The following is a 12,623-nucleotide window of genomic DNA, read 5'->3' as shown; positions in this document are numbered from 1 at the left end:
CATTCATTCATTCATTCATTCATCATTTTAAAAAATTGCAGCTTTCCCAAGCAATGTCAATGGTAGGGAGTGCCAGTGTACCGTGTCACTTTTGAGACGTTCAAGGGGAGGGATGAGATTTTTTTTTATGAATTCATCGGGCCTTGGCGTGATGTGGTTACCTAAATACTTAAAACTGCTCTCTGTGATCTGCAAAGCACAGCCTTTTGGGAGTTGCGGTGGTGGGCCAAGAAGTACATATAAAATCGATTTAGACCAATTAATGGTGTAGCCAGAGACTTGGCCATGGAGGTTACAGATATTGAGGAGCACTAAGATGGATCGCCTGGGAGATGTCATATATAGTAACACGTTGTCTGCATATAGGGAGATGCGATCCTCCCATTCCGCCATCCATTTGAGCCCTCGGATAGTTGGTTCCCATCTAATCCAAGTAGCTAAAGCGGCGATCATTTTAACGCCGTCCTTGATAATATGCCCCTTTGTCTTTTCAGCTGTAATAAGCAAGGACTTGTTTGTACCTGGCTTTTTTCCCGGGGGAGTAATCTACTCTCCAGAGATTGAAGTACTGGGTTTTTCAGAACCCAGCGGTGCCAGGGAACACACCCTAAGACTTCGAGTCCTTCCTGTTTCAGACTACAGAAACACAGAGTCTTGCTGATGAAGTCAAAGATCGTATTTATTGGCTGCAGCCAGTAACAGGTATCCTAGAAGTACAACACGGTGTATATTCTCAGGAGACTGCTCAACCTTACAAAGCCAGTCTTCTCCTTTTATACAAAATATTATGCTTTAGGCAATCATTCCTTATTTTACAGAAGACCATTCACATATTTTCACTACAAAGAAAAAGCAGAGTCATGATGACAAGCCCATATTTCAGTCTGTCCAGCCCTCAATCAATTACCCGGCAAGGCTCAGTACTTTCATCAGATATCGACGGACCCCCAATAAAAACGGGCACCTCCTCCTCGTAAAGCAAGTCATAAAGAAAGAAGCAGGGACAGGTGTGTGTAAGATTAGGCATGGTTTGTGTGTGATGAAAGGTTTTATGATATGTTGTGCCTTGATACTAATCTCATTCGGCCACTGGGAAAGGAACTGGCCGAACAGGTTTGGCTTCAGGCAGTGGAGTCAGCTTGCCCAGGTCACAGAGGAGTCAGCAAAGGTGTACGTGTCCTTCAGACTCGTTTTTGGCCTTAGTCATTGGTCTATGTGAGAGCAACCACAAAATGGCTGCCGTTGAAATGGAACCCGAGGTTTCAGGACGGAAACTCTGATTTCAGGGTGATTTCGTCACCCAAATATGAATACAATGCTTGTGCATAGTATTCTAATCATTGTCGGTCTGCTGATACCAAAATCGTTATGATACGACGATGTTTATAACACGGGTCCAGAATTTTCAGTACCACAAGATGCTCTTCCCGCCTACACCTCAATTGTGCGTCAGAGAAAACCAGGGAGCGGAAGGACTTTTCCTATGGCTCTTCAACGTTTTCACAGCTACTGCTTTGCTGCACGCTGTCTCCAGCCATTGTGTAAAGCTGGTAGCTGCCTTGTTATTATCCATGTCAAAGTCTGGTGAAGAATTAGAAAGAGCCTCCTGTAAAGCCTCTAACTTAGCAGTTTTCCAAGACCGAAACTTAACAACTCTGGCACTGTTATTAAGTTCCACTCTACTACACTGGGTCGAAATAGAGAAGAAAATTGCCATGTGATCCGTCCACAGAAGTGGAAGGGTCTTAACTATGCCGAGATCGGCATTGTTAGTAAAAATTCCATCCAGTGTATGATTGGCTTTATGAGTGGGGACATCAATTCGTTGTGATAGATTAAAACTCTTAAGAGTGTGCACCAAAAGTCCTGTCTCTGCATCAGAGGGTGACTCTAAATGAAAATTAAAGTCCCCTAACGGCCTCAAATTTGACTAGGTGATACTAGGTTCCATGAGAGATTGGATTTTATCAATAAAGCCCCTCCTGGGGACGGGGGCGTCAGTATACTAGCAATCCTTGAAATAAGTAGGTTTTAGTTAACCTGAGGCGAAACCTAAGTGCATCACACTCTACGTGCAACTGACCTCAAGCGAATTGCGATGAATAATCGCTATTCCCCCTCTTTGATCTAGTCTGTCCAATATTTAAACCCACACAGGACAGCAACCTTAATGTCTGGGTCAGATGCACTGTCAGCCTAGGTATCCGTAATGAAAACAATATCAGGATCGTGCTGAGCCATACAAAACGGCAAACTCAAGTTTATGCTTAATAAAGAACCTAGTAATGAGAAGCAGACAGTGGTGTACTTTGATGGCTGAGAGCTTATCCAAGGAATTTATAGTAGGGGGGCTGGAGGAGACATACACTGACCTAACCTCCAGTTTCTTAGTAAAGCCACACCCTAGACAACTATAATCCACATTACTACCACTGCAGTTATGAGGAAAGCAGCAACTGTTCTCAGCAGCACTCCTCCCATAACTAATGCGTGGGGCAGGATCCCTGGCGCCGTAGGTGAAGCATGTGTATGTAAATGTCAGTATAGATTCTAATGGAGCCAAGAATCCCCCGGGGAAGTGCTGACCCCTCGCCTGATGGTCTGAATGAAGGATCCCGTCTCTGCGTCGAGGATGGCACCCTGCAAGGGATGTCAGATCTCTGCCTGTCGAAGGATCAGCCTGCAGAGTCTTGGTCCAGCCTGGAAGGAATTCTCGTCTATCTTTCTAAGGGGCAGTGAGGGTCTTTTATACGAAAGTGGTCACGCCAGGGTTTCTTCCATAATCAATATGTTTTGAAAACATTCACTAATCCTTTGCTAAACAAAAACACTCATGCACAGCTGGCTGTTGGCCATGGATGAAAAGAAATGGTGACCCTTGTACAGAATAAATCTACCAAGCCTGGGGACATGTTTATGTGCGTTAGTTACAGGGATTAAGAAGATAGGGTACCGAGAGCCTGTTTGTCGAAGAGACAGAAGTAAGCTACTAGGTAAAAGGTCACCTGTGTACGATCATTATGCCACGTGATTGGGACGAAATGTATGTAATTGGTATGTACATGATGTGACTATCCTAAAGGAAATGGTTTTGAGATTATGATATGCAAATACTAAAATGGCTTTGATGAGCGCAATCCCGGGCTCGCTCGCTGTTGATGTTTGTTGGAAAGGTCACTAAAAAAAGCGATCTAATATAGCGGCCGGGTCGTGACCAAGGTGACGCACCATACGTCAGCTTTGAGGAAATAAAGGTTGGTGAGGCATCAGCGGTCCTAGAGTGCCACGCACTTTTGTATCATAAGGAGAGAGGACCTTATGTATGAGCGCTGCAGCATGAGCATGATTCACGGGCACTCCGGGGCATTCAGGAGCCAGCGGCACATGCCAACATGAACATGTATACCGGCAACTCCTGCACGCTGCTGCACACACTTGTACGCTCCTGCACACTCCTGTACATACCTGCATGCTCCTGCACACACTTGCATGCTCCTGTACATACCTGCGCACTCCTGAACACTCCTGTACATACCTACATGCCTACTCCGGCACACTCCTGTACATACCTGCACACTCCTGTACATGCCTGTACGCTCCTGCACACTCCTGTACATACCTGCACACTCCTGAACACTCCTGTACATACCTATATGCCTACTCCTGCACACTCCTGTACATGCCTGTACGCTCCTGCACACTCCTGTACATGCCTGCACACTCGTGTACATACCTACCTGCCTGCTCCTGCACACTCCTGTAATACCTGCACACTCCTGAACATGCCTGTACGCTCCTGCACACTCCTGTACATACTTGCATGCTCCTGCACACACTTGCATGCTCCTGTACATACCTGCGCACTCCTGCACACTCCTGTACATACCTGCACACTCCTGTACATGCCTGTACGCTCCTGCACACTCCTGTACATACTTACACACTCCTGCATTCTCCTGTACATACCTGCACACTCGTGTACATACCTACCTGCCTGCTCCTGCGCACTCCTGTAATACCTGCACACTCCTGTGCATGCCTGTACGCTCCTGCACACTACTTGACATACTTGCACACTCCTGCACACTCCTGTACATACCTGCACGGTCCTTGACCTCTCCGAAATAGTTTGGGAGACATATGTGGTTGTGACCTTTACCCATTAGTTAACAGGCACTACAGATTCCCAAAGCATTTTATTGAAGACAATATATCTACATATCATGCTGCATTTTAACTGTGATCCACTGTTCATGTGGGAACATTTACTTACCTATAATTGTTCAAGTACTTGTACTTGCTGCAAAATCATAATTCTGCAAATACTGTTGTGTTATTTGTGCATCAGCACAGAGGAGGCTTCACAAACTAATGTTTTTTTAACTTTGATTCAGAGAGAAGAAGCGACAGAGAAGAGATATCGCGATTACTTAAGGCGGCACAAGGTGAGATCATACATAGAAATTGCCTTTCTGTTCACAACTGGAACTCATTGTATGTTCACAAATACATGTTCATGGTAACAGTTGTTTACACCACATCCCTAGAAAATACAAAAGGAGACAAGGTCAACACATACAATGAGAGCAAGAAACCATCAAACTAGTAATGGAGTGACATTTAGAAAGACAGAAGGAGACACATAACCATGAGAAGGATACCTCTCTAGGCCACTGAGAAAAGACCAGTTGATAAGAAGAAGATGAACTTTAAGGGAGACTTCTGGTGGAGGAGGGAAGATGCACAAATAGCAAAAAGAGACACATGAATGTAAAGAGAGGGATAAGAGAAACACAGCAGAAAAGCAAGAAGCCGGGTGTCATTAGCTAGGACGAGAGGAAGGCTGAAATAAAAAGGGGAGAAGGGAAACACTGAAAGAAAGGAAAAATATTTTCTTCAACCTTATAAATAAGACAATACACATCCCTGCACTCCCGAGTAAGGCTCAGTAAATTAAAAATGGAGCTGAAACTTGAAGGTATATTTTGTATGCTCTCTTATTAGCATGTATGCATCATCATATCTCTATCAGTCTTTGAGAGCAGCATTCATGGTGGGCCCCCTTATCTCCAGGAGGGGATAGACGGCTGAAGCTTAGGCAGTGCATGCCACAAGTTATTACTCTCAATAAACTCCATGTCCTGTTAAAATTATACCTTCGAAAGTATTCAGTATTTTATTAACACACAGGAAAGATATGGCAGTTCAAATAAAGTTGAGCACAGACGTGTGTGGCAGCTTTTGTGGCCTAACTAGAAGCACAATCCTAGCACTCACATGCTGAAGTACTGTACTGCATTGACATGAAGCCCGGTGGGTAAAGCTGTTCTGTGAATCCTCTTTGAAAGGCCTGTTAAACGCTTGGGCTACTAAGGGCTCAGATGGATGAAGCCGTTGAGTGGCTCAAGGGTGCCAGAGGGAATGTTACCATGTCTGAAGCTGGCACTCCTGAGACGAGGCCTCCTGTGGACCCACCCTCTCACCAGGTGGGACTGAGAAGGACCAGTTAGCGTGTACCCATATTTTCAAAGAATAGTATCTTCTAAACTATAAAGGCTGTGGAGATAATTCCAGTACTTTCAGAATGGAGGGGGGACAAGAGCCACAGGACACTAGTATGCAGACTGGCAATTTAGAACCTTGGGGACATATTTATGTGCAAGGTACGCAGCGCAGCGTATCACTCGCTGTCCTGCATGACAGGGAAAGGGCAGAATTTAAAAGAATACAGCACATGCCTATCCTTTGTCCCTGCGCTGCCTTCATTTTGGCTGCCTAGCACCAATGCAGACCCCTTGAACCATGGTGCATGCAGTATTCCTTCCTGCACAAAAGCAATCCTTAGAGGCATATTCCTATTACTATGTGTGCTGTGGAATTCAGCATACATAGAAAGAGGAAGCAACAAGGAGAAATAAAGATATTTCTCATTACTACTCCTCACCTGGGAAGGCAAACCTTTGGCCCATTCCCAGATCTACCACTTCTGGTAAATCTGGCAATGCATAAAAAATCATGGCTGTTGCAAGGGAACACCCACACAACGCCCATGGAATGCCTGCCCAGGGCAGAGTAACACAATGCAGTGATTTGCAATGCGTTGCTTTACTCCAGATTTATGAAGCCACTCAGGGCCACGCTAAGTGGCCTTATGTGGCTTCATAAATGGCATTTTGAACTTCCGTCGCGTTTGCACCTCAATGAGTGGTGCAACAGCAACGCATTTCTCCTCATAAATATGTCCCTTGGTGCATTCCTAGGGCTGCTAAGAGAGGCACACGCAAGTGTGGTACACCGTAGGTTGGGGATGATGCAGGTTCAACACACTCACTAGCAATGAAAAGCCTTGCATGCAATCCATGGTCTCAAAGCCTACTAAGTCTTGGGATTCCTCATTGCTTGCATTGGTTATTTCTTCAGAAGTTTTATAGAGCTGAGAAAGTACTTTTCACAGGTTAAAAGACATCAAGAGTGTCCACAGGGAATGTTATGCATTAATGAGCAGCATCAGGGGAGGGAATGAAAGAATAACAATTTACACGGTTTGAAGAATAAATCTGAGTCTGAAGGATCACAAGGCCCCATATGGATAATCTCCATGAAGACTTCAGTTGGCCTCAGTCAAGTCAGATTTTCTCTTCTCCAATCATAGACCTTTCCCTCACCTCAATGGGAACTGCAACAATCAGATTCCTGTTCCTTGAAAAATGTCTCTCTAGAAATATGTGGAGTGGGGCACTCGCTTACAGTGGAGTGTTACAGCGGAGTGACTTGCGATTGGACAGACCACTACCATATCACCTACCTCATCAATGCCACCATGATCCCAAAAAGAGCTCCACTAAAGAAACCAAAACATTGGAAAAAAAGTTTGTAGAACGTAAACCTTAATGACTTATCTGCCCTTGGTAACAAAGCCCTGACACCCCAGTTGGAAATGGTAAATGTTCATGACCTTATAGAGGACTACAATATTTCCATCTTGAACATTCTTGAATCAATCGCCCCCTACATATAATAAACATATCCAGCAAAGTCTCCAAACCTTGATTCAATGAAAACTGAAATATGCAATTTGAGACTAGCAGAGAGCCTGGAGATCCTCACCATCCATGGGGGACAACGAAACAGTTAAGATCGAGACTAGGAGAGAGAGCCTGGAGATCCTCACCTTCCATGGATACCTGAAAAGATTAAGATTGAGACTAGCAGAGAGAGCCTGGAAATCCTCACCATCCATGGATACCTGAAAAGATTAAGATTGAGACTAGCAGAGAGCCTGGAAATCCTCACCATCCATGGATACCTGAAAAGATTAAGATTGAGACTAGCAGAGAGCCTGGAAATCCTCACCATCCATGGATACCTGAAAAGATTAAGATTGAGACTAGCAGAGAGAGCCTGGAAATCCTCACCATCCATGGAGCACACAAAACAGTTAAGATCATTGAGGAACACATACAACAAAAGAATAAAATGTTAAAAAGTTAGCTTCTTAAGAACTCAACTAGACCAAACAAGAAATCAACCCAAAAAGCTTTAAAAAATTGTCAAGCAACAATCCAAAAACCAACTTAACCCTCCTGGTAATGGGTCCAACACGCTCCCAAACTGCAAGAACATTGCCTCCTGCTTCATGGAGAAAACAGAAATTATTGAAAATGAACTGCAGTCAGTGAGGGAGCTCCTGCCGCCTATCTTACACACCATTCCTCATCCTTCACAATCTGTTGATCCTGTTTGTCACCCCTGGAATTCTCCCAAAAACAATGCCTTCCAGCATACATTCACTCCCCTCAAGGAAAGCAACATTCAAAACAGGCTTACAGTGTTGAAACCTTCCAACCACTTCATTGACCCTTTACCTCTGAATATCTTTAAGGATATCAAATCGTCCATCCTCCCTTTATGGACCAAGATCGTAAATACTTCTCTCCTCCAAGGTACTATCCCTGACTGCCTAACGTTAGGGCAGGTAACCCCCATCTTGAAAAAAAACAACGGCAGATTGCTCAGACCTATTGTATCTTGGCCCTAATCCTACATATGTATAGGTGGATGAGACATTTTATTTTCTCAGGGGATATCCCTTGGAATAAGTAAAGCCTGTCTGCTCCTACGGTGTGAGGTATGAGTAAACATATGTAGCACAACCTGTTTGTGGTGTGAGTGCCCACGGTGTTGATAGCTAATGTTGTGAAGCCCTGCGCAGTGCAGTGCGTGAGGAATGCTAGTGTTTGAATCAGTATAGGTCTAAGTGAGGTGGGAGAGGTACCTATGCAAGCGTTGCAAGAATGTCAAAATAGGTTCTATGAAACTAGGCAGATGTCCGGCTCCGAAGGGGCGTGAGAGCACCCATGCTAAACGGAGAGTGTAGAAGAATACATAAGTATGTAACTATGGAAACGTTCAAAGGTCATGTGATGGTCTTCAGGGGAGATGTCTGTCGTCTGGGCGCACAGGGGTGTCTTGTCTTGGTGCAGTGCACAAAACAGTCTTTTTAAAAAAACATTTCCTTAATGTCAAATTGCAGTCTGTGCTCTTGAGCAGTTGGACTTGTTGAAGTCCTTTTGGGGGCTTTGGTTGAAGGGGTGCTGGTCTGCTGGAGTACATAAGGCTCAATAGCAAACCTGTTGAATAAGAGCTGTGGGTTGTAGGTTAGCTTGGAAAAAAACACATTGTTAGACAGTTTTCGGAAAATCGCTGTGCCTTCTTTTAAGGGGTACACTCTATAGCTTAACTATGTGTAAAACTTTCTAGTGCGGTACTGGAAGGAGGGAATGGTGAGTTTGAGTTCTGTTATGGCTATGACAGGGAGATTAATTTTTCTCTGCAGGCTGCTTCTGTTAAATGGATGAGTGTATGTGTCATTTTACCATTGTGGGATGTCCTTTGAACTGCATGTGCTGTGTGCAATATGAGGGGAAGTGGATACTTCATACTTTTTAGAGGCTTGTCAGACAGGTACACTCCAGCCGAATACTTTAACCGTGCATCAGCCACCTTGAGGATGGTAGGTGTTACTCGGTATGGCCCTTCAAACTTAGTCTGCTTCCACTTCAGCCCAAAGTTGCAGATGTGGACCTCTTGCCCTGGTTGAGGTGTCGGGTAGGGTAATTTTGTGCTGGAGCCCATAGAGCTCCAGTGGTAGACCTGTTTTGATAGGAACTTGGCTGTTTTTGTTCATTCAGAGAGGTACACATGCAATTCCGACCCTAATGCCTGAGGGCTTGTTGCAGCACTTAATTTGGTCTGGGTCATTGGGACGGGTGTTCCCATCATCCTGTGGTTATGATCTGACTAGACTGTGGGGCATAACGGGTTTCCCGTGAATGTGTGGTGATGTATGAGGTTGTGTGTTGTCTGTGTGCAGCCCCTGGCTAGCTGTGATTCTTTTCATAAGACGGTGCTTCCTCTTGTAATTCTCTCAGATACAAAGTGTCTCTGTGTATCGTTTTTGTGTTACAGTTCGGTCCTCTCAGTCTGCTGTTGGTTCGGTATGTGTGCCTCGCTGGCCTTCCTGTATGCAGCTTTTTTGCCGTTTTGGTTGGTCAGTGCGATCCCCGGGATTCGAAGTCTCTGCACATCTATCAGTAACTCCAGGAGATCTCGGTGTGCGATTGGGGTAAAATCTGATTTTAGAAACCCCCGTCTTCTCCACCTGTCTTTGCTAGAGCCCGCAGTGGTGGTGACATACGCGGAGTCGAAGCAAATGGTCACTGTCCTCCCTGAGCTTTGCGTGAGGGCTTCAATTAAAGGCGTTAGCTCTACCACCCGTCGCTGAGAGGTAGGGGAGGAGGTTCAGCTGTGCGGTGACTACAGCCGCCCCCGCATGCCTTTCTTGGTCTATTGTGGAGGATCTGTCGATGAACAGCGCCTCGCTGTCTGGAATGGAATCCTCTGTGGCCTGACTGATCCCTTTGGGGGGTGGGTTGCACAGTCATGAGTCTCCTCGCCCTCCTTGACCTCATGTGCTAGGAAGGTGGCAGGATTTACCAGATGGCACAGTACTATTCTTAAGGATGGCCTAGAGAGCAATAGTTCATATCCCAACACCTGTTGCATAGTCTGTATGACTGCAAACAAGGAATGCTCCTCATACAGTGTCAGCGGTGCTCTTATCACGATGGAGGTGCTTTTGTTGACATCAAAGGCTGCTGCTGCCAGGACCTGCTCACACGGGAAATTAACCTGCATAACTAAGTCCAAAAGCCTGCTGAAATACAACAGGGGCTTGTGTCCCGGGGTACTTTTGTGTCCGTCTCTGTGGCTGAATAGGAAGAACGCCTTCATATAGTCAGGCGTTCTTAAAACAGGGGAGTATGATATTTTGGCCTTCAGCTTGTCACAAATTTCCTGCATCCCTGGTGTTCATGCCAGCTCCTCATGGCTTATTTTGGCCATCTTCTTTGTCCCCAGCAAGGGGCCACTGTGTGTGCTATAGTCAAAGACGCATTGTCATACATAGCTGTGCAGGCCTAAAAACTTCTGCTCACCTCTTTTTGTTTTGGTGGCAACATTGCCCTGATAGACTCTGCGCATTCCCGCTCAATCGATGAGCGATGACTTTACCCAGATAGCGAACCTCCTGTTGCATATATTGCACCTTTCCACCTTATATCCTTTTGCGGCAAGTGCATTTCGGAGGGCTATCATTTCCTAGCAGCATAGATTCTCGGAGGGACTGTTGAACAAGATGTCATCAGCGTATTGTGTAATTTGCTGCTTGACAGGAAATTGTGGAGATCCTTCCTCAGTATTCGGTCAAAGATACTGGGGGATTTGCAGTACTCTTATGGCAGTCTTGGTTACAACAGCTGAACCTCACAGATGGTGAACACAATAAGCTACTGGGTGTTGAAGTGCAGCAGGATGCTGAAGAACACGTTCTTTTATATCTAGCACAGGGAAGTAGCGAGCATCTGTTGGTATGCTAGTTAATATGGGTACAGTACCACTGGGCACTCTGTTATGAGGGGGCGCAGGTTTTGAACCAGGCACCAAGCCCCCCCTTGCTCTTTTTAACCAGAAAGATCAGAGAATTAAAGGGGGGGACTCCTATGTGGAGGACTCCTTGGTCCACTAGCACATGGATCATGGGTGATATGCCTTTATCTGCACTCCTTGGTGAATGGGTATTGGCACACCTGCCGCAGGATGGCCCCATAAGGTAATGTTACTCGTACTGGGTACGCAGTGTTAATGAGCCCTACATTGTAGGGCCCCTTGGTCCACAGTTGTGGCACTGTGGTCAAATCGTGCTGCTGCCATGTTGTGAGCAGCACTAGGTGCAACGGGGACTCACTCCAGACCTCTACCCTAAGTTGGGATTAGCAGAGATAAACTCTGAGGCCCCCGGACATTGGCGAAACAAATGGTCATCAGTTATCTCCTGTATACTGAGGCCACGCGAGGTGACGATGACACAAGCCCACATTGCAACCCGCTTGGTCTCTTTCCAGTAGGACACTGTACCTGGGCCATATTTCAATAGTCCCCGACCAGAGCAGGGCTGCCCCTGATGGTTCCGCATCATGGTGACCTTACCAATGGAACACAAATTTGCGTGGCAGTTGCAAATTCTGTACTAGCAGCGTCAGTGTGTTGGCAATGAGAGTGGGGACAGCATTGGTAAAGGCCGGCAAATTGGTGGGTGTTGCTCTCGCTTGTCTGGCTGTGCCCTGCGGGTGCATCAAGGGCTTGGCTCTGGGAGCGGTAACCTCAGGGGTCGAGCATGTCACTGTCCCGTCCTCTGAGGATAAATGGTCATGTTTAATTTGGCCATCAAGTCTCTGCCCAGGAGATTAGTCGGTGATAAGGGGTGATACAGTAGCTGCCCTTTCACTCGGTTACCTCCCTCTTTCGAACTCTAGGCATTTTGTGAAGGGGACCCTCAAAACCGCGACCGAGAATCCCTGTGTGTCCATGGAGTCCCTGCACAGGGGCACAATCCCTTCCTTTAAACAGGGCTATGTTGCCCCTGTGTCAATTAAGAAGCTGTAGGGTGTGTTCTTGATTAATATTGTCACGATGGGCTCTTTATCGGATCGTCGGGTGATGGATAATACAGGGCATGTGGCAGTGGGGGCTTGGTTTTCGCCCAATGGTCACAGAGTCGGTCCGCATTTGCCCGGCTGTTTACTTAATGTTGTAAAAGGGGTGGTGGATTGGTCCTGGCTTGTGGGGGTCTCCGTACAACTTCCTTGACCCTTGTGAGTACATGCAAGATCCTACTTGAACCTCTGTGGCAGTTCCCCCATTGCTGCCGTCAACTTCTGTGCCATTGCGGCTACAGCTGTTCTGACCTGGGCCTCCTTCTCCCTATGCGGCATCTCTGCAGCCTCATCCAGGGTCTTTCCTCTTCCTTTCTGCTCTTATTTCCCTTCCTTTCTCTGCTTGCCTCTTTTCCCACCTTACGAGGCATTGCTGCATGTAGGGGAAATCCCAGTTGGGATTTCCTCTTTCATATCTGATTCAATCCTCTGCCATATGTTATGTGTGCATATATCATGGTGTACATTGACATTGGGTTCACTGATGTTATGTTATGTTATGTTATTGAATTTTGTATAGCGCGACAATTACCCAGAGGTGTCCTGGCGCTGTCTAGCAAGTCCCTGAGG

General features: G+C 46.1%; 1 protein-coding gene across 1 annotated transcript in view; it reads left to right on the top strand.

Moving 5' to 3' along the window:
* Positions 1-12,623, top strand: part of LOC146829872 (uncharacterized) — a 674,792-nt gene that overhangs the window by 403,612 nt on the left and 258,557 nt on the right. The window contains exon 8 of the mRNA XM_085608537.1: positions 4,395-4,445. Within this exon, the coding sequence (XP_085464663.1) occupies positions 4,395-4,445 (51 nt within the window). The remainder of the gene's footprint in view (positions 1-4,394; positions 4,446-12,623) is intronic.

The sequence above is a fragment of the Triturus cristatus genome, chromosome 5_2, assembly GCF_964204655.1.
Source record: "Triturus cristatus chromosome 5_2, aTriCri1.1, whole genome shotgun sequence".
NCBI lineage: Eukaryota > Metazoa > Chordata > Amphibia > Caudata > Salamandridae > Triturus > Triturus cristatus.
Note: the sequence above shows the minus strand (reverse complement) of the source record. Positions and strands in the feature narration are given on the sequence as shown.